General features: G+C 32.0%; 3 protein-coding genes across 4 annotated transcripts; 2 read left to right on the top strand and 1 right to left on the bottom strand.

The window, feature by feature from the left end:
• Window positions 1-1,647: 1,647 nt before the first annotated feature.
• LOC133694572 (probable serine/threonine-protein kinase WNK9) lies at window positions 1,648-4,921 on the bottom strand. Of its 2 annotated transcripts, XM_062116130.1 has the most exons (7): window positions 4,648-4,921; window positions 4,517-4,554; window positions 4,094-4,321; window positions 3,743-3,963; window positions 3,412-3,569; window positions 2,902-3,337; window positions 1,648-2,781 (listed from the first exon to the last, which is right to left on the bottom strand). In XM_062116130.1, exons 1-7 carry the CDS (start codon window positions 4,699-4,701, stop codon window positions 1,736-1,738), a joined length of 2,181 nt encoding a protein of 726 aa, XP_061972114.1. In that variant the 5' UTR covers window positions 4,702-4,921; the 3' UTR covers window positions 1,648-1,735. The 2 variants fall into 2 exon arrangements, with proteins under 2 accessions (XP_061972114.1, XP_061972115.1); XM_062116131.1 differs by lacking the exons at window positions 4,094-4,321; window positions 4,517-4,554; window positions 4,648-4,921 and having other exon boundaries at window positions 3,654-3,784.
• Window positions 4,922-14,250: 9,329 nt separating this feature from the next.
• On the top strand, window positions 14,251-14,846 carry LOC133693306 (uncharacterized). Its single transcript, XM_062114495.1, has one exon. It carries the CDS (start codon window positions 14,290-14,292, stop codon window positions 14,680-14,682), a length of 393 nt encoding a protein of 130 aa, XP_061970479.1. The 5' UTR covers window positions 14,251-14,289; the 3' UTR covers window positions 14,683-14,846.
• A 3,081-nt stretch (window positions 14,847-17,927) lies between these two features.
• LOC133694033 (uncharacterized) lies at window positions 17,928-19,671 on the top strand. Its single transcript, XM_062115450.1, has one exon. The coding sequence runs from the start codon at window positions 18,095-18,097 to the stop codon at window positions 19,115-19,117; it is 1,023 nt and encodes a 340-aa protein (XP_061971434.1). The 5' UTR covers window positions 17,928-18,094; the 3' UTR covers window positions 19,118-19,671.
• The last annotated feature ends 1,459 nt before the right edge of the window (window positions 19,672-21,130 follow it).

Below are 21,130 nucleotides of genomic sequence, written 5' to 3'. Positions count from 1 at the left end.
AATGTTAGGAGAAATCATTCAAGTTTTTTTTTTAAAAAAAGAAAAACTAAGACAACATTGTTTTAAAATTTAGAATGAAAAGAAAATCCATGGGGACTTTTCAAGGTCTTTTCTAAATAATATTTAACAACTCTGTGATTTTTTTAAAAAAAATGGATTAGTATTGGTTTAGGGTAATTCATTTTTAAAAAAGTCAAAACTTCTTTTTTTTTAATATTATTAGGTTTTTAACCGAGTTAGCTATTCCTTTTATTAATTATAAAACTTAACCCAAATCAAATCCTAAATTGATTAGTTTGAGTTTTATAATCATACAATTCAAAGTGTGTTTAAGATTGTGGTAAAATTTAATTTTTAAAATGTTTTTTATTAAAAAATAAATTAAAATAATATTTTTTATTTTATATGCTAGCGTATCAAAATAATTTAAAAACATAAAAAAATAATTTAAAACAAAAAAAATAAAATTTATTAAAAAAAAATTGAATTACAAAAACAAACACAACGTTAAAGCCTGCATGACATTGTGATTGTACCGTCATTTCACTAATTTTTGAATTTTTTTCTTCAAATTAACTGTTTCAGTATTATTATTTTTTTTTGTTTTCAAGTGCTATTATCAAAACTAAAATTTTAATAAATAAATAAAATATTATTTTAATATATTTTTACATTAAAAAAAAACACATTTTAACTGTACCATCTACCTCCTTCACAGTCACGATCATACTCCACACACGGCCAGCATTTCTTAAAACAATTACGTGAAAATGATTTGTTTTTTCTTGACGCAGCATGGTGCATGCCAGTACTCGAAAGAGTACAATTTTTGTACAACCTAATCTTACAAGGTGGGGGGTTTATAGATAGATTTGAATATTTAACACTAAAAGCAAGCCTCGAAGCCATCGCAAACTGAGGTCATAGGTGATAGGTGGACCGTGTATTATTATTAATGGAACCAAACTGCTCCTGTGAGTAGATCAGCATGAATGAACAATCTTTGCTTTAGTGGGCCATGCTGGGTTTCCTTCTCTTTGAAGAACCTCTCCATTATTGCCATAAATTGTGGGCTCTACAGGTAGCTGCCCAGCTGGGGCACTCAGGCGAACCCCTCGAACTGACATTCGAAGTAAATTCACTACATCCCTTCGCATCTGCTCCTCTGCTCATTACTTTGATTCCCAGTGGGACGTGCATTTTAGATGTTCTGGTCTTGGTAAATTTATAGATGAGTTGATGCTGCTCATGGACTCCAATTCAGTCGAGGAATATTACACTTGGTTGGTTCTTCAAGCTTCAATGATTTTAAGTCATCTCATGATAGCTAACAATACCTCCTCTTTTTGGCAGTTTTCATGTATATTTCAACGCGTGTCATCAAGTCCTCTTTGCACTTCAGCATCCTTCTAACCCTACATGACTGCATATTTCTTTATGCAATCATGAACTCCATCTCATTGCTTGGTAGCTGCCACTGTCCAGGCCAAATGGAATGATGCAAGTGGTCTCTCAACTACTCATCACACTTGTCGATTTTACATCTCAACTCATTGGATATAACTTGTTTGTCCCTTTTTTTGGGTGCGTGCGTGTGTAATAAAGAGTCTGAAGGCAAATAAGCACAATGAGGATGGGCATTGATAGAGCTCGGCCAAAAAAGGGTGAATATATTAACAGTAGTGCCTCTATAATGAGTACAAGGAATCTATAAAAGAATGGATTTCTCAAAATGTTATACGTCAACAGCATCGACTGGTAGGGAAGTTGTCCTGTGAAGCGAGTGTGGAAGCAATGGCCCGGTGCAGGAATTGTTGACAGTGACCATATCCTCTGGTCTTGGGGATCGAGTCATTAATTTGTGATTCCGGTGCCTTCGCGTATCTGAAAGAGCGCAGCTCTTACTGGCATGACCATGCAAATTATGACTGACCTGCTTAGGAAGAGATTTCGAGACATCTCCATTGCTGTCTTCTTGAAATGAATTCGACATTGAAGATGAAGAAACCTGATTACTTGTTATCCCTTCTCCATTCCTTGAAGTTGAAGGTTTCACTGCGATTCCTAATTGCTCATCTCGAAGTTTCCTCAATTCCATTTGGTACTTTGCTTTAAGCCATCTTAAGTCTTGCTGGATTTCATTCTCATTGTTGTCTGCAAGGTCATTGTACAATGAAGTCAGTCTGCTAAAGGAACCAGAACCTGTGTGGTGCCGAAATGACTTCCCTCCATCTGGAATTCCATTTTCCATGTTTATTTCTTTAGCATTCTTTTCTGGGACTGGCTGATCAAAATTGTAATACTCTTCATCCGAATGACTTCTTCCAGAGCCTATTGGAGTAAGCTGCCGGCTTTCTTGTTGACCCCAAATTTCCTGATGGTGCGAGTAGTCCGGTTGGCTCACTATGTTTGGTGCCCTTTCTGTTATATGGTCCTCAGATTCATCCACTTGAAATGTGATCTCCCCGAACCTTCCATGCATTGAAGCACAACCATGGCTACAACATGGATTATTTGACAAAAACTCCATGAACGAACCATTAGAGGTACGAGTGGAAGCACAATTGTGACAAACAGTTTGATTTGCAAAGCAGGGTGTTTCCTCTATGCCTGGCCCTGACTTCCATTCGGGTACCAAGGCAGCAATCTCCCCATCAATCATATCTGCTATCTTTGTCACGTCTTGATCGTTGATATCAAGTTCGGCAACCATTTCAGTTGCCACGCTCAAAGCTGTATCAGTTTCAATGTCGAATGGGAAATATATGTTTCGGATTCGACCTGCAAATATATATAATTAAAGTGGTAGCTAGGATGGACATTTGCTAGGAAAAATAAACGACATGAAAGTTAGCAATTCAAGGAAATGATAAATAAGAGGAAAGAAAGAAATTCACTAACCTTCTTTATCTGCAATTCGGATTCTTAAAAAGATACCACCGTCATCTCCCCACTTTCCTTTTATACTTATGTCAACATTTGCAGGATGCTCATCATGATGCTCAAAAAGTTCAATTCCACTCGGTTCAACCTCAACCGGATGATATTCCCATTCATTTTGAGCCTCATAGCCATAACCGTTTAAGTATCCATTACTGTAGGAATTAGTATTGTCATGAAGCTCAAGATAAGGTAGCCTCATCATGGGTCCTAAGCCATGAACTTCAATCCCAGGCTCTGACGGTCTCAAATCAGATCCACAACCATCGATTTGGAGAAAAGGGTCATTCAACAACTCCTTTGCAGATAGCCTAAGTGACACGGTGGCCAAACATTTCTCAACAAATTGCCTTACTTCTGGATCCTTTACTTTGTACAAAGCATCTGGTTTTTTGCCCTGAAGAAATAAAGCATGTAAGTGAAATATATCATGTTGAGGGAGGGAGGGAGGGAGAAAGAGAGGGGTCTTACAGAGATAACTTTCTTGTAGATTTGAGCGGGATGAGTGCATTCACTATAGGGATATTCAAAAGTGACCATCTCCAAGATGCACATTCCAAATGAATAAATATCAACCAATTCATTGTATGCCTCTTCATACACTTCTGGAGCCATAAACTCAGGTGTTCCTGAAGAAAAGAGAGCCCCACAGAAAATAAGAATTAACAACAGTGTAATATTATCAATTTAAGTCATGAAAATCCTAATAGCACCTGAGAACTAGACACCCGCTTCTGTTACAAGGCCTCTGGTTAAATTGACCAGATAAGGAGAATTCATGAGATTTGTCAATTAAACCTACCAACACAGTGAGCAGCATGCGATTTTCGAAGAATTGCTGCAAGGCCAAGATCTCCAATCTTCACTTCTCCTTGGTTCCCATTCACAAAAATGTTATCACACTTTAGATCTCTGTGAATCACAGGGGGGTCATGGCTATGGAGGTAAAGAAGCCCTCTCAAGATCTGCCTACACCAATGCTTCACGGCTCTAATGTTAACTCTCCTGTGCTTTAGTCTATACCTATCGAAGACCAAAAAGGCAAAGAGAACCCGATCATAAGATGATAAACCATTCAAAAGACCCACAAAGCATAATTAACAGAAAAGTAAAGAATGGGCCATGAAATCATTCGATTCTGACAAATTCTTACTGTCTCAAAGTCCCAGAAGTGAACATTTCAGTCACAAAGTTGATGTTCCTCTTAGCAGTATCAACCCAGGAAGTGTAGAACTTCATTATGTTCTTATGCTTCAATGTCTTAAGGAGATGAATCTCACAGTAGAGTCTTTCAAGATCTTCAGGACTTTGCAAGAAATCATAGAGCTTGACCTGGTTCCAGGCAACTTCAATCCCTTCATACTCATCAAATGCTCTATATCTGCCCGAATCAATCAACTAACCATTACCAAAAGCTCACAGAAAGTCCACAAAAGACTCCAACTTTTGCAAAAATAAGACACGAAAGTCCATCAAACTCAAGCAAAAAAAAACTAAGAAGGCAAACAAATGGGAAAAGAAAATCTCTAAATGGGATTCCAGTAAATTAATGAAAGACAAGAACTTGGCTTCATACACTGTCTTTGAAGCTCCTTTGCCAAGGATTTCATTGTACTGCAAGAACAAAACGAAACCCCAAAATCAAACTCCCAATTCAAAGAAGAAACACACGCACACAGAGGAGAGAAGAGGAGAGGAGAGAAGTACTCTGCCATATCTTCCAGTTGGATCAACTTCAACAAACTCAGAGTAACCATTCATTCTCTAAAACTTTCAAGTTCTTATCTTTATTCTCTATTTCTTTCTTTGATACAACTCAGATTTCCCCTAATAGCATGTTCTTTCTCTTCTCTGCTTGACTCAAAGGGACTCGAGAGTTTGATAAATGAGAGAAAAAAGGAAGATTTCTTTTTTAAAATATGCAGTATATTATTTCTGTATCCTTCTTACAGGGAGATGAGAAATGGTCAACTAATCAACATGAGAAACAAAAGTGTGAGTTAACAGGACCGTTTTTTTCCCTTTTAACTCTGTTACCACGTGTTACAGCTTAGAAGAGTAGAAGACAGGCTACCAGTTTCAAAAGTGATTTAAAAAAAAAAAAATTCTTTTATTTTTTAATTTAAATTAATATATTTTTAATCTTTTCATACATCTTAACATATTAATATTTAAAATAATTTTTTAAAAAAAATATAAAAAATATTATTTTGATTTTTTTAAATCAAAATTCAAAATACAGCATGAAATAACATGCAAGATAGAGAGAGATAGAGATGGGGCCACCTCTTTTCTCGTATAAAGGTGCTTTGAAGGAGGCCAATAGCCTGCAAATTTTGTGAAAAAATGGACAAAAATGGGACCCAGTTGACTGTGATGCTCAAATGTGGGCCATGTTTCACAAGACAGGAAAATAAACAGAGAAACCATTTTACTAGTTATTAATTTTGTGTTTAAAAAGTATTTTTTAATTTTTTTTAAAATTTAATTATTTTTTTAATTTGAATTTTTTAATATGTTAATATTTAAAATAAATTTTTAAAAATAAAAAAAATATTATTTTAATATATTTTCAAATAAAAAAACACTTTAAAAAATAACTATTTTTAATCTTTAAATTTTATTTTATTTTTTTATTTTTATTTTTATAGTTGTGGTGTGTTAGATGATAGTCTGGATATCTTACTGATTTCAAGGACAAGTTAGTTTATTTTCATATTATCATATGTATTAAAAAGGAAAGGGTGAATACACAAAATTTAGATGTTGTATCTTTAATCATAGTTGTTAAACCTGCTTTGAGGACTAACCCGAAAACAAATCTTGGGTTATTAGGTCAATTTTTTTATCACCGAATCAACTTGGTTTAATTATTTTCATCAAAATAATATTTTTTTATCTTTTTTTAATGTTGACTAAGTCACTTTGGCTAAATCAATCAAATTACTAAAAAAATAAACTAGATCAAAGTGTTTTAGTTGGATCAAAGTCTTATTTGATTCAACTAAAAAGGTAACTCAGATCATAGTTAAAAAAAATTTCCTCAAATCAACCCAATAAAGTTTTATTCTCATCCCCTGTGAATTTGGTTATTTTAAACTATTAACATGTAAAATTTAAAAATTTATTTAAATTATACAGTTTCAAAACATGACATATAAAAAATCATGATTGGAAAACATGGTATCAAGTAAATATTTGTTTTTTTAGGAGGAGAAGAAAGTTTGAGGTTTAACTTTGTTAGATGTGGTGATTTCAAATCGTGACATGATTTAAATCTTAATTTTTATAAAATATTATATTTTTGAATTATGTTATATTAAAATAATATTATTTTATTTCTTTTAAGATTAGTATTCCACAAATATCTTTAATTGACTGTACTAAATTTTTTAAAATATATGGATTTTTTTTTCTTAGAGTGACATGACAGGGTATACTTTGAAAATGGATCTTTCATCAAGCTATCAAAATCTCTGTCCAGTGGCCAATAGCTTTTGGGACCATATTACGGGTTAAATAATTTTTTAAATGAAATATAATTTTTAATAATAAAAAACTATTTATGATAAATATATAAAAATATTAATTAAAGCTAAGTTAATATGAGACATTATGTCAAACTCGTGATCTAAATTATGTGACTAGATTAATTTGATTAAAAATAAAAAGAATTAGAAAGGTTTTTTTAAAAAAATATGTTAATTTTTTTAAATCCATGATCCGAGTAATTAAACTTGGAATCACATGATGATTTAAAAAAATCCGAGTAATTTTTTTATTTATTCTTTAATATATTTTATAATAAAAAATAAATATAAAAAATGAATAAAAATATATTTATTTAAAGAAAATAAAGGACTAAAATATAATTTTTTTTAATAAACTACTCAAAAATAAAGTTTTTAAAATATAAAGTTTTTAAAATTATATCCCTTCTTGTAATCTTTTTCTATTCTATTTGGTATAGTAACCGAATTCTACTAAGTCTGTGTCTTGTTACTGATAATTTTTTAATTTCTTTTTCCTGGTTAGCAAAGGAAATGTCTACTATGAAACCCATAATTGTTATTTCCTATCATATTAAAAAAAAAACAGTGATTATTTTTAATTAAGTTGAGAATTTCCACGTTAATTGGTTTTCTTGAAACTAATTTATCCTTCTTAAATTAAATTTTAAATAGTGTTTTGGCATTTTGTTTTAATTAATTGTTTTGGTAATAAACATCCACATCCAAATCTATACATTAATTAATGAAGATATTAAAAACATTTTGAATTCAAAACTCGAAAAACATGATGATAATAAGATAAATAACTTATCATCAGAGCTAATTAAGTCTCTAATTTAGACTATATGTCTATATATCTATACGATTTAAACATGTTTGATTTGAAAAGATGTAAAAAATAATATTATTTTAAACCAAACATAATTTAAAATGCGTAAACAAATGGACACTTCATGTAGACATTTGAGTGTTAGTAAATTAATCTGAGCTGTGCCAGGGTAATTGGTTCATGGATGGAGACCATGGACCAAACCAGCGAACCATGCACCTAAACTATTTAAAAATTGCGAACCGAATCACGAGTCTTTTTCATCAAGTTTAGATCACTGATCACACCCTTCATCAACAAATTAAGGAGAATTGCTTCCTCGCAATTAGATCATCTCTTGAACATTTGAAGCTACAACTCTCATAGCCTAGGTTAGGTTCCTCTACCGATAAAAAGTCGTCGTTTTATGGCTTTTCTTCTAGATTAGAGTGAACCCAAAGACAAAGACAAAATAGAAAATAGAAAACGTGGTACGAAACTTTGAAAAAAGAGTACAGGAACGTTTGGAACGCGGCTGTATTTTTAAAATTTTTAATTTTATTTTTGTTAAAATTTAATATGATTTGTATATTTTAAATTATTTTGATGTGTTGATGTCAAAAATAATTTTTAAAAAATAAAAAAAATTATTGGCTTGTATTTTAGCATGAAAAGTTATTTGAAAAGCACCCGCAACCACACTGTCAAACATGCTCTAAGACTTGAGAAATATTATGAATACCACTATATACCATGTAATTTTTTCGAAATGCTTAATTTGGGCTATATATCTAGCCATTAAATGGTCTGAATTCTTTTCATTTATAAACTATGATTAATTGTTAGCCATGCTAATTAGCCTCATTAATCAAGAGATAACTTTTCTTTTCTCTTTACGACGAGAAACTTCCATCGCATGCTTATACATGATCTCTAGTTCATATATATTGGGAACATGCATATATATTAAAAGAAAAGTCTTTCTCCCAAAAATTTGTAAATAATGATAAATGGCATGAATTCCCGAAAAGATCATTGCATTTTGAAGGGTATTTATAGCTTCCAAAGGCATTTTTGTCATGATCAACGTCGAGGAATTATAAATTTGGTCTACAAATAGTCAAAGAACACATTTTTTTCTCTGAATTTCCTGTTCTTATTATTTTTTTACTTCAAGTCCTCTACGATTCTATGGATGATGCGATGTTGTGTCTACATTCACACACAAGCAAGCAAACTTTTCAAGAGATGTTATTTCAGCTATCGTAAATTCAACTACATAATAAGTTTTGTTATTGCAAAAACACCGGCCTCTTGAAGAAATTAATAGATGATGCTTATGCTAGCTATATAAGAGGCTAGAACTTTCACCCCGTAATCTATACGAGATGATGACATCGTTGTATAAAATAATAAATCCACTGTATCATGGTTGAAGACATTTACTTTTCAAAGCAAAAGGTAAAACGAGATGGTTCAGGCAACAAGAATTGAAGGGCATGCATTAACTATGGACTGGAGAAGATTGTTGGAGGAAATTAAGACTGGTTTAGAATAATGATGGTGACTAATTCTTCATCTAGGGTGTTCTCGTGTGCATAAAGTTTGCAGATAACATGAATGATTTAATGTCCCAAGAGAGAATCCAACTCTGTTAACATGTAGCTTGCCGGCCTCATGTCAGGTATGGGAGTTAGGGCACACAAGAAATCAGTATGGATTTCATCTTCACATGTCCATCCATGCTCAAGTCTACACAAGAATACTGTTTTGGTTATGATTTTAAGTTTTTTTTAGGATTATATTAAATATTTACAGACGCTCATCCAGTCATCCATATTAATAATAATAATAAAAAATGCATTCTGTCACCTCGTCTAGTCTTCTTCAGAGCTCATCACGCTTGCTAGACATGCATGCTGCGGAGCATGCATGGTGGGGGTGTTCGAGAGTTTTTTAATCTAAAATACTTTGGAAAATGACATGCGACCAACTAATTAAGCTTAGCTTAGCTCAGATGTCTGGCCTTGAGAGTATTGATCCTTCGATTTTTGTCAAAAGTCTAGGCCGTATCAATGTTAAGTACCGGCCTAGGGTTTGATTTTATTGCAGAGGCGTGATGGTGTGGAAGTTTCATCTTTAATTTATAATTATAGCTCTTCCTTTGTATCTCTTTGCTTAAAAGAAAAGTTGCTTCTTTATCTTTTATATATATCCGAAGAAAATCTTTGATTTGAACTGTTTGTGTATCCATCCATATCAAATAATCAAACATTTCAATAACTTAAGTTGAAAAAAAAGAGAATAATGATGATAAGATTCATTCTACCATTTTTTTTAATCCAAAAACAAAAGTTTTATATCAAAATCAGAAAAAAAAATGTTGAAAAAGGAAAAGATAGGAATCAACATTTTGTTTTGATTAACATGAATATTTGAGTTAATCTTCTTATATATTAACTAATCTTACGAGTTTTGAAGTTAATAATAATATAAATTTTTAATAATTTTAAGATTTATATGACTCGATCTAACGGTTATTTTAATTAATTAGCTGATAGCTATCGTTTGATTCCGGACATTAGTACCGTACATATCGAAAGATTAAATTGGTCAAAAATATACAAAAGATGACTCCAAAAACAGAAGCAAAGACCATAGAAAAGATACATGGGATTCTTGGAGCACATATTATAATATTAGGGTTAAAGGTTCGTGGGGATCAAGAAGGAAAGTATATTTTAACAGGGTTTCTTTGATTTTCTTTGTAATTATAGTTTTGTCCAATTACCAAGAAAGATGCAGCAAATCAAGAGGACAAAGAAAAACAACGTTGGATTAAAGCAGTTGGGATCGGAGGAAGACTAGAAAAATGGAGTGAAGCTTCAGCTGCTGCCATTAGAGAGATTTTACTGATGATCATACAGTATGGTTTGAGGCAAAGCATCAACTGTCAAAACCATGTGCTTTGATCCACACGACCCAGTTATTTATTTATTTCACATTTTTTTTGTCCTTTTTAGGTGAATTAAAACTCTTATTATATGACTATGGCAATTGTAAAATTTGTCTACGTATAAACATTTTTTTATTGAGAAGTTTTTATGTTTTTAAGAACAATTAAGAAGGTGTTTTTATCATGAAAAAAATAATAAAAAATATATTATATCTAAATGTCTCCCTCCACTTTAGAAATCTTGAAAATAATTTTATTCATAACACGTGAGATTCATATACACTGAGGTACGCAAATTTCTTTGAGAATTATATGACATTAACACACAAAAAATAATAATTAATGAAACCAACCATCCAAGAATTAGTTGGTGGCCCTAGCAAGTAAAATCATGTGAGGAAACAGTAAATGAAGACAAGATAAATTAAAATAAATTAATATGTCATGATTACCTTTTTTTATTTTTTATTTTAAATTAATTTTATTATATTTTTAAATCGTTTTGAAAATAAAAAAATTAACAGAATTTTTTTAACTCAATAAAAATTATTAAAAACATATTTTTTAACTACAAACTTAAAAACAATATGAATATATGAATTTGAAGGGATATAATTTCTTATAAAAAAACAATCTTCATGTTATATGATAATCATACATATAGAGAAAACTCTACCTTTTGGGTTCGTTTGATTATCATAAAATCATTTAAAAAAATGGAACAAGAAAGAGAAGGAATATATATATATATATATATATATATATATATATATATATATATAATTTGTGGATTATGGTTTTAATTTGTGAACCATGTTCCTCGTTTTCGGATGAGTACGGACAACGGGCATTGAAGGGTTGATAGGGGCATGTGTGGTGTTTGGATGTTAGGGTGCATTCATGGCTCCTCCACATGCAGCGTGAAAGTGAGGGATCCTATGCCTTTTTCACATCCAATTCTTTGGTTTTTTTCTCCATCTCCACCAAGTCTCTTGAGAGCCTACAAACGATATTTTTATATAGCTCCCTTTAATGAGATGGAAGAATGATTTCCAACTCCCCCCATCAAAGGAAAATTTTCCCCCCCCAATATATACAACATTATTAAACTTGGTTTAGTGCTTCTATTTTATAACCCACCCGTGATCTAATTCAAATCAAGTTTTATATTAAACTGATTAAAAATTAAACTGATTAAATTTAATCAATCTGATGAGTCAATTTATAATCTAATTATCTGATCAAAACTCAAGTAAGATTTAATATGAAACAATATTATTTTATTTTTATATTTTTAAAATTAAAATAACATCATTTTGAATTCATCTGAATCAATTGAAGCTGTTCTATGCTACGAATGACCCGATTCTTAGACCAAACTGGGTTGTTTTATAGCTATAATTTTTTTCTTCCGCAGATGAGATACAAAGTTGGGGCAATTAAAATTTTCATGAATCGGAATAACTTTCTTCAGAGGATGAAAGTGAACTTGATTTCATTATTTCGGAGTGTGATAAGATAATAATCAGATCGGCAGACCCATATAAAATTATAAACAAGCCAAGATGAGCAAGAACTTTTGATAGCAAATTTGCTTGTCCTTTTGCATCGTTTTCTTCCATAGCGGTTCAATACAGCCGAGCCCGTCATGCCACAACTAACAAGTGGGCAAGTCGTGGTCCAAAAAATGGGCTCTATTGACCCAAAACCAGGTCCTATGGGCTAGCTAAAAGACATTACTGCAAAGCTGTACAAGCCACCAGCTACGTCCAGTTTCCTCTATCCTGAAGAAAAGGCATTGAAACCTCTAGAACTTCTTTTTTTAAAATGCACCTTTATGTAAATAAACCATTAAGAGAGAATAATGAAAGGGAAAAAAATATTTTTTCTAGTTAATCTTATTTTATTTTATTTTTATTTTTATATTCTAGTTTTTTTTAATGAATTGTTTTTCTATTTCACTTTTTTATTTGGTATTATTAGAGTTTTCTAGTTTTTTTTCTATATAAAGAGTTATAATTGTATTTTAATAAAGAAACACGGATGAATAAAATTAAATATTTTGAGAATTTTCTAATAATTATAGTATTCCTGGTCTATTGAGGGGTTTGTCTTGTAACAAACTTCGTTATCCTTCACTCTCGTCTATGTCAGTTAGTATTAGAGTCCAATAATTCTTAGTGATTTTTGTTATGTACTATTAAATCACAATTGTTAGAGATCGCAGAGGATGTGTATTAAAGCTTTATGGTTGTTGTTGTGTGATGTTGAATAATCATGACTAAAAGAGATTCTAGAATAAGTCATGCTCATGTAGGAGAGGAGAAGGATGTTTACGCTCAGGAAAAAGACGTCCAAGAACTAGTGTGCTGTCTTTGTATGCATCAATTGATGTTATTGGAAATTTTAGTGCGGTGAATCAAGAAGGAATGGCTCGCACAACGGTGTTGTGTTAGAGATTTATGATGAGATGATTTCACATAAAAATATTAGGAATCTACAATGAAATGACTCATGCATAAAAAAATATTTGTGGAGCAAGACAATTTTAGATTGAGGTATGAACTCAAGAATAAGTTTTTTATAACTTGAGGAGATTGATGTAAAAGTTTTTTCTGGAAAAATAAATATTTTTTCTTGTTAATTTTTTTTTATTGTGAATTATTATTCTTTTCCAGTTTTTTTTTCTATTTGAAAGAAATAATTTTTTTTTATTTTTTTTATTCAACGTTATTAATAGAGTTTTTTTCATCTATATAGATGATTATAATAGCATTTTAAAGGTGCTTACCGTATCCTGGGATACATTGATATCTTATATACAAGGATGGACCCCATATTTTATCAGTGTAGGTTCTTAGGTAAAATTAAATGTGGTATCAATTCAATATGTAAGTTCTCGAGCACATGCAGGCTCGTATAGTGATTCTCCTACATTTATTTTCTTTTTAAATTGTGAATTCAAGTGAAAATTAAATATATCTATGTGCTTCTAACAAAAGTAAATCTTATTTGTTTTTGAGTTTTAAAAGTGCTTTCGAAAAAATTTAAATTTTTTATATTTTTTTAGTATTTTTAAATGATTTTGATGTGCTGATGTCAAAATAATTTTTTTTAAAATAAAAAATATATATTATTTTGATATATTTTTAAGTAAAAAATACTTTAAAAAACAACTGCAACCACGCTACAAAACTTACAAATCCAAGCCAAAATAGTTTCTCAGAGAAACCAAGAACGTCCTTATGCCATATAAAAGTTCAAGGTTGTTGTATTTTAGGGAAGAGGGCAAAGCGTGACTAATTAAGATGCTTTTAATTATTTTTATATTTCTCTACTGCCTAATTAAAGACTTCTAAGGTTGTTTTAACATTTCTTTAAGCGTTCAACATAATATTGTAACCTAGAAAAGAAGGATGACACAATATTTAATGAGTGATGTCATTCCTATATATTATATAGTTTGTCCATCCCAATACATAATCTATTTTGTTACTTATTATACTAAAACACCCTTAATTAGATTTTTCACAAATTTTATCTTTTGATATAAAATACGGTCATCTTTTTTTTTTTCTTGTTAATTAAGGGGTTTTTTGCCTTTTCCATATTACGAATGTGGTATTTTTGTGAAAAAAGAAATACAACAAAGCAATTAAGATTTTGAAAACTTTGATTTTTATATATTCATTGTTTTCTATTCGAATTAATTCTGAATCTCAATAATTATAAAATTAATTCTAATAAAATTTGACTCAATCAAAATAAGATTTCATACTTAATAAAGATAAAGGGTATTAATGTTGTATGCTAATAAAACTTGTAATAAATGCAGAGTAAGATTAACAATTTATAGAGTGAAAATAACATTTCTTAATTTATCTAATTCACATGCTAATTATGGAAATTGGTAATAATCAATGGACTAAATATTGTACGTACTTCTACAGCCATGCATGCCTCTAAAAAGAAGCCTCATCAACCATTACAATCTAACCCCAGCTGGGCATGCAGATTGTATATAAATACAGAGATCAATCAGTTCTTAAGAAAGAAAACACACAATCAAGAAAATGAGTTTAGCTGTCGTCAACGAGACAACAGTGACAACATTTGTCGAAGACATGAAAGCATTCGAGAACTGTGTCAAGGAATGTTTCGAGATGCTTGATGTAGATGGGGATGGAGTGCTTTCACGATCTGAGCTTCGTGAGGGATTTTGTAAACTCATGTCATTAGGGCATGAATCCAGCAAGAAAGAGAAGATTGACCATCTTTTCGATACCATTTTCGACAGGTTTGATGAGGATCAAAATGGGAGTATCGATCCTCGAGAGTTCAAGTGCTTGATTAGGGAGCTCATGTTTGCAATGGGACGTGGGCTGGGTAATTCTCCAGTTCTGGTGGCTCTAGAAATAGATAGCTTGCTTATGAAGGCTGTGGAGCATGAATTTGGCCGGATATGATCAAAAGAAGAAGGGTTCTTCAAGTTTGGCACATGGAGTTGCTTCCACGCAATAGATTATGTGTAATGTCTAACAACAAGAAACCCTACATCATTTGTCTGATATAATTGGCAGGATGAAGTGTGTTTTTTCATTCTTAAGGGTGTGTTTGTTTTTGCTTTCAAACCGTGTTTTTAAAGGTTTATTTTATTTTATATTGTTTTGATATGTTTATGTTAAATAAGTTTTAAAAAATAAAAATATATTATTTTGATGTATTTTTAAGTGAAAAACACTTTGAAAAACAACCGTTACTCTAACATCAAACACTACAATACGTATCTTTTTTTAAAAAATAATATCATTTTACTTTTTTATAAAATAAAAAATAGATTAACTATAGCTAATTTAAATCAACTTGTCTGACTTATGACCCGAAACTTATTCCGAGCTGAACTCGAGTTTGATTTAAAAACAATTCCTTATATCACCTGTGAAAGTGAATTTCATTTACTTGATGACTTTGATTAACCAACAACTAAGCAATCAATGAGTATTGTAATTAACCACAAAACAAAATCATAATTGAGTATTGATATGATAATTAAAGAAAATAGAAGATGTTTGTCGATCTCAAGAGAGTAGAGAACAAGAACAGAGAAGGCAGGCATCCGATAGGGACAAAGAGGGCACCTCCATGCATAGACTTCTTGTTTTTTGCAAAGGTTTTTGTTCGTTTGGCCCTTTTCTTTTTTCTTTTTTACAATTAAAAGAAGCAAAGCAAGCATAAAACAAGGAAGGGGATAGGCTGCCAAACCAAGAAGGATCGAATAAAATCTATTTAAATCGAAAGGGACGACGATGGACCTCAGTACTCGCCTATAGGCTATAGCTAACTTATGATCTGCTGTCTTTTGTCCACCATCGTAGCAAGCCTTGATCGGTATCTTTTTGGAAGCATGAAAATAAGCAAATTACAAAAGGAAGAGACATGCATGCTGTCTACACGGAGGACCACATTAATTAGCTTTTCATCCACATATTTTTTTTTATTATTATTATTTTCATGAATCGAGTGCACCTGTCTGCCTATATATATATATATATATATATATCGAGTGCACCTGTCTGCCTATATATATATATATATATATATATATATATATATATATAGGCAGACAGGTGCACTCGATATATATATATATATATATATATATATAAAATGTCTTGCCGCAAACTTCCAATTTTGCATTTCCAACGGGCATAGAATACTCTCAAAAGGTGAAACTTTTAGCACCCACCACTTCATGACAATTGAGTGCATGATCAGTGAAAATCTCGTGAAAATAATTGTCTTTAAAAGTATATTTTATTTAAAAATATATTAAAATAATATTTTTTTAAATTTTTTTAAACATCAATACATCAAAATAATTTAAATATATATAAAAAATAATTTAAAATAATAAAAAAATAATTTTTTTAAATAAATAAACTTCTCGAAGCAAATACTACAAAAGTAGTTGAGCAATGAGAACTCTCTTTTACACTAGGCCCGTCTCTCTCTCTATATATATCAAAAAGGATATAGTAAAATTTATAATGATTTATTTAAAGTATAATACTGTGAGAAAATAATATAAATTATATCATGAGATCTTATTTAAAAATTTAAATTATTAAGTTGAATTGATTCTATGATATGATATCAGAACTTTAATGACCAAACGATCACGAGTTCGAATCTCACCTTTCTTATTTATTTGATAAAAATTAAACATAAAGTACTGTAAACCTGTGCAAGTTTCAAGCTTAATGAGCTTTTACTTGAGAGGGTGTGTTAGAAAATAATATAAATCATATCATGAGATTTCACTTAACAGTTTAAGTTATTGGGTTGAGACGGTTCTTTGACAAATATAAATTAATAATTGATTTGGTTAAACTTAGTTAAATTTGATGAGATAAAAGATTTGAAAAAAAAATACAATACTATTTATTTTTTAAAAAATATTGGTTCGAATCATCAAATAACATTAAATTAAACCCATAATCCAATCTTTTCATAGACCGATTCCAAAGCCTAAATTGACAGCTTCAGGGAAAAGAAAGAAAGTAGTAGTAATATAAAAAGGCACCGTAACCCTCTTGTATGACTGAAAGAGAGAAATTAATAAATCAAAGTCACTGATTGTAATGGTGACTGAGAAAGAAGGGCCAGTGCAACCCAGCTCATGTTCACAAGAGATACTCAGATTTGGAAAGCCCTTTCAGAGGCGCAAATCAAGGAAGGGAACATGAACTGTAAGCCTTTATAGCCGCCACCGATGACTGTGATGATGGATGACGGCAACCTTCAGCCTCGCGCCTCCATCTTTCAAGACTCGAAGCACCAACTTGGCCACCCTCTCCTCTCAAGTTTAAATTAATTTATAGCAATGATACCAAGGTATTATTATCGTTGTTCATAAAACTAGACGTGATTTTCTTTATTGTTGTTGTTTCTATCTAGTTTTTAGCAACAACACAGTAATTTATGAGATTTCCTCGAAATACAACTACAATAATAATGACCAGGCGTGGGTGTGTTATCGAAAAACCCCAAGTATTAATTGTTATAATTTAAGTATATTAAACTTTTTTACACTAAACCTAAGCCTCAATGGGTTCGGTTCAATAGTTTAGTTGGACCGGAACTAAACCAATCCTATGTTAAGGTTCAATAGTGGTTTAGCTTGATTCAATATACCTGGGTTTGAAGCGACATTATTTTAGATAAAAAATAAAAGAAATAAAAAAATTCTGTGAAGTTAACTCGTCTATTTGATTAAGTTATTTGAAAAAAAACTCGCTAGGATTAGATTTTGAGTCAACAATTACCAAACATGTTTAATATCTATAATCATAATATCAAAGAATTATCTCAATCTAATAACTTAAGCTGTTAGGTAAAGTCTCTATATATGATTTATATTATTTTCTTATACATCCCTTCAAGTAAAAAAAATTTGAACTTGAAACTTGGACATGTTCATATTACCTTGTACTTAATTTTTTTCAAATAAATATGGGTGATAAGATTCAAATTCGTGACCGTTTGATCATCAAAACTTTGATACCCTATTAAAAAATTATCTCAATTTAATAATTTAAATTGTTATATAAGATTTCAAAATAAAATTTTAGTATATGATTTATATTATTTTATAATATATTAAAAAAAAACAGTAAATTTTACGCTCTCTCCCCCTTTTTTCTCCCCCGTCTCTCCCTTCCTCGTAGGAAATAAACAAAAGCCAAATCAATAATATTCCCACCAAACCACCATAAACCAGCTCTTCACAGCCCCTCGTGCACGCTCCCTGTCTCTCAAACGTACTTGCCTGGGAGTTCTCCAATGTTTTTGCTGAAAAGCATAAACTAGTTCAACAACATGATCCCAGCATGTTTCAGCAATCCCAGCACGCTCTCAAGTGCCTCTCAAGTGCCTCAAAATCTCATATCATGTATCTACCAGACTCAGCTCGGCAACTCACCAACCTATCTCACACTCGCTTGGTCAAAAACCCTCTTCTCTCACTCCCTAACCATCTACGCAGCTGATTCTTTCTCCATCACCATCTCTTTGTACCCATCAGCCTTTTCTCTCTTTAGAAACAAACCAGGCTCCAAATCCATCTACTTGACCCACCACCATTATAAAAAAATCAAGCTTTACTGGGACTTCACTAGAGCTGAATTCACTCACAACTCGGCGGAGCCGGAATCTCGCTTCTACATTGCCATTTCTTGCAATGCAAGATTGGAATTCTTGCTAGGTGATCTGTGCCCTGAGTTGACTAGGAGGTCCGGGCTGGTCATAGCTCGCCAACTGGGTGAACCGGCTCTGTTGTCTCGGAGGGAGCATGTGTTTGGGCTCAGGAGTTATGTGTCCAGGGCTAATTTCTTGGGGTCCAAGCATGAAATTGAAATAGAGTGCGGTGGGGGTGTGCTTGTAGTAAAAGTTGATGGTGAAATTAGTCTTGTTATCAAGAGGTTGGCTTGGAAATTTAGAGGCAATGAAAGAATTCAAGTTGGCGGGCTAGAAGTTGAATTCTTTTGGGATGTGTTCAATTGGGTCAACAACAACAACAATTGTAACAATTACAACAGTCTTGGCAGTGCTGCCAAAGGTCATGGTGTGTTTATTTTTCAAGTTGGTGATGGTGGAGTGTGGCCTGAAATGGTTGGTCCAGAGAATAGATTGATCAGGAAGAGCATGTCCATGGCGGGGCCAACATCGACTCCGCGGCCAATGTCCTTGTCATCGCCTTCTCCGTCGTGCTCTAGTGTGTTGCAATGGGCTGAGGAGAGTGGTGATTGTGGGAGAAGCTCATGCTCTTCATCCACTACCAGGTCATGTGGGAGCAATAGTGGAGGGTTCTCTTTGCTGTTGTATGCTTGGAGGAAGGATTGAAGCCTGAAAATGTGGATTCTTCAACGAGCTTTCAAATTTGTGGATCATTGATACCTTTTTATTTGATAAAGTGTTTGGATTTTGAAAATGCTTCAAATTAATACATGTTGTGTTTGCTGGTTTTTTAAAGAAGGGAGGAACAGGCACAAATCGGAGCTCAAAAAGGTCATGCAATGACCTTGGCATGAAAGCTTCCAGTTGATGGCAATCATTATCCCCAGCAGAAATCATCTTTCACTGCAAGACTTTCTTCTTTCAAACCTGTTCTTAAGTGGCAAAGACACCATGTTCAAAAGCCCCTAATATTGATCAGTAGCCCCACACGGCCAGAAACTGAAAAGCAGAGAGAAACATCGCTACCATGCGCGCACGCACCTCCACCAGCACCTAGGATTCTCAGATACTTGCGTCAAACAAGACTGAGAAGGTTGGTTCCTTTTTATTTTTTTATCAGTGTTAAAACACTGCCTGCGCGAAAACACGAGTAGCTCTCATTACTAGTTGATGCACTGCTCCTGCATCATTACAATAGTTTTCCTTTTGTCCTTTTCTAATCATCTTGCTAACTTGAAAAAGAAAACATACAATATATATATATATATATATATATATATATATATATATATATATATATATATTGGGTGAAGGATAGCAAAATGTTTATTAGTCGAGTGACGACACTAAACTCCAATTCATGGGAACATTAGCCCTTTTAAGCTCTAATTAATAACCTATCTCTCTCGCTCTTAACCATCTTCATTGTCCGTTTAGGGACGTACACCACCTAGCTTCACACGGGGCTGTTGCCGTGGAATCGGTTTTTTATTAAATTTTAATTTTTTCTAAAAACTTATTATTTAAATATATTTTTTAATAAAAAAACATTTTAAAAAACAATATTAACTACACTCCCAAATATATTTATAATTATCATTACCTACAAAGTTAACTCAAATAATTTATTTTTATTAAAATAATATTATTTATATAAAAACAATTTCTCTAACACAATCGAGCTTGTACAGATTTTATTAGATAAACTTGATAACAAAAATCCGCTTGGATAGATTAAGTTTCATGATATCAATAATTTTTTCTATCTGAACTTGTAATCTCGCTTAATCAAGTTGAGTTTAACAACTATTCTGATCAAACAAATGGTTCCGGTATTCCGATCAAACAAATGGTTCATAATCAAGCAAACATGAGGTACTTTTGTTACGCTCCATCCTAAAATATCAAAACTAAACATAATAAGAGATATGTATTTATTAGTACAAAACCATGATCAAAGCTGTAATCTAGCTGGTTAGGATACTTGGTTCTCACCGGAGATGCTCGGGTTCAAGTCTCGATGATATATATGAATTTTACTGCAACTTTAGATTTCTATACACTTTCTCAAATCCAAACACCGGCCTCTCTCAAAGCTTGGGGTAAATATCTGTCCAATTGCTTCAAGCACAGAAACATTCCATAGCAAACTGTCAAAATGCATATGGATCAATGCTGTTTTTTTAAAAATATTTTTAGTTTGAAATAATATTAAATTAATTAATTTTGAGCTTTCTAATAGTTTTAATATAATGATATTAAAAATTAAAAATTAAAAAAAAAACTTTTAAAAAAATCATTTTATGATGAAAAACTATTTTAAAAAATATTCTCCAACACAATCTCTAACATGCAGTGGTTGATAAAATGCTTATGACGAAATGTGTAACTGGGAAATATTTTGCAAGAAACAAGAAGTTCCGAATCCATGGAGATCGGTGGCAATGCAGGATAAACAGCTCTGGATCAGCAGCAGATTGAACTTCTTGGTTTCGTGCTTGTCTTGGGAGAGGGGGGAAGGGATGACAGAGTAATAAAAAACCACACCCATCCTTGGTTCCCCACAGAGAAGAAATCAAGTTTCTGATCATGATGGATTGTGCTCGTACATACGTTTGCGGATCCGAAGTTCCCAGATGTTAATTGTTCGAGAAACCAGCTTCAATCTGAAGTTCTGAT

This window comes from Populus nigra, chromosome 5 (assembly GCF_951802175.1).
Source record: "Populus nigra chromosome 5, ddPopNigr1.1, whole genome shotgun sequence".
In the NCBI taxonomy this organism is placed as follows: domain Eukaryota; kingdom Viridiplantae; phylum Streptophyta; class Magnoliopsida; order Malpighiales; family Salicaceae; genus Populus; species Populus nigra.
Note: the sequence above shows the minus strand (reverse complement) of the source record. Positions and strands in the feature narration are given on the sequence as shown.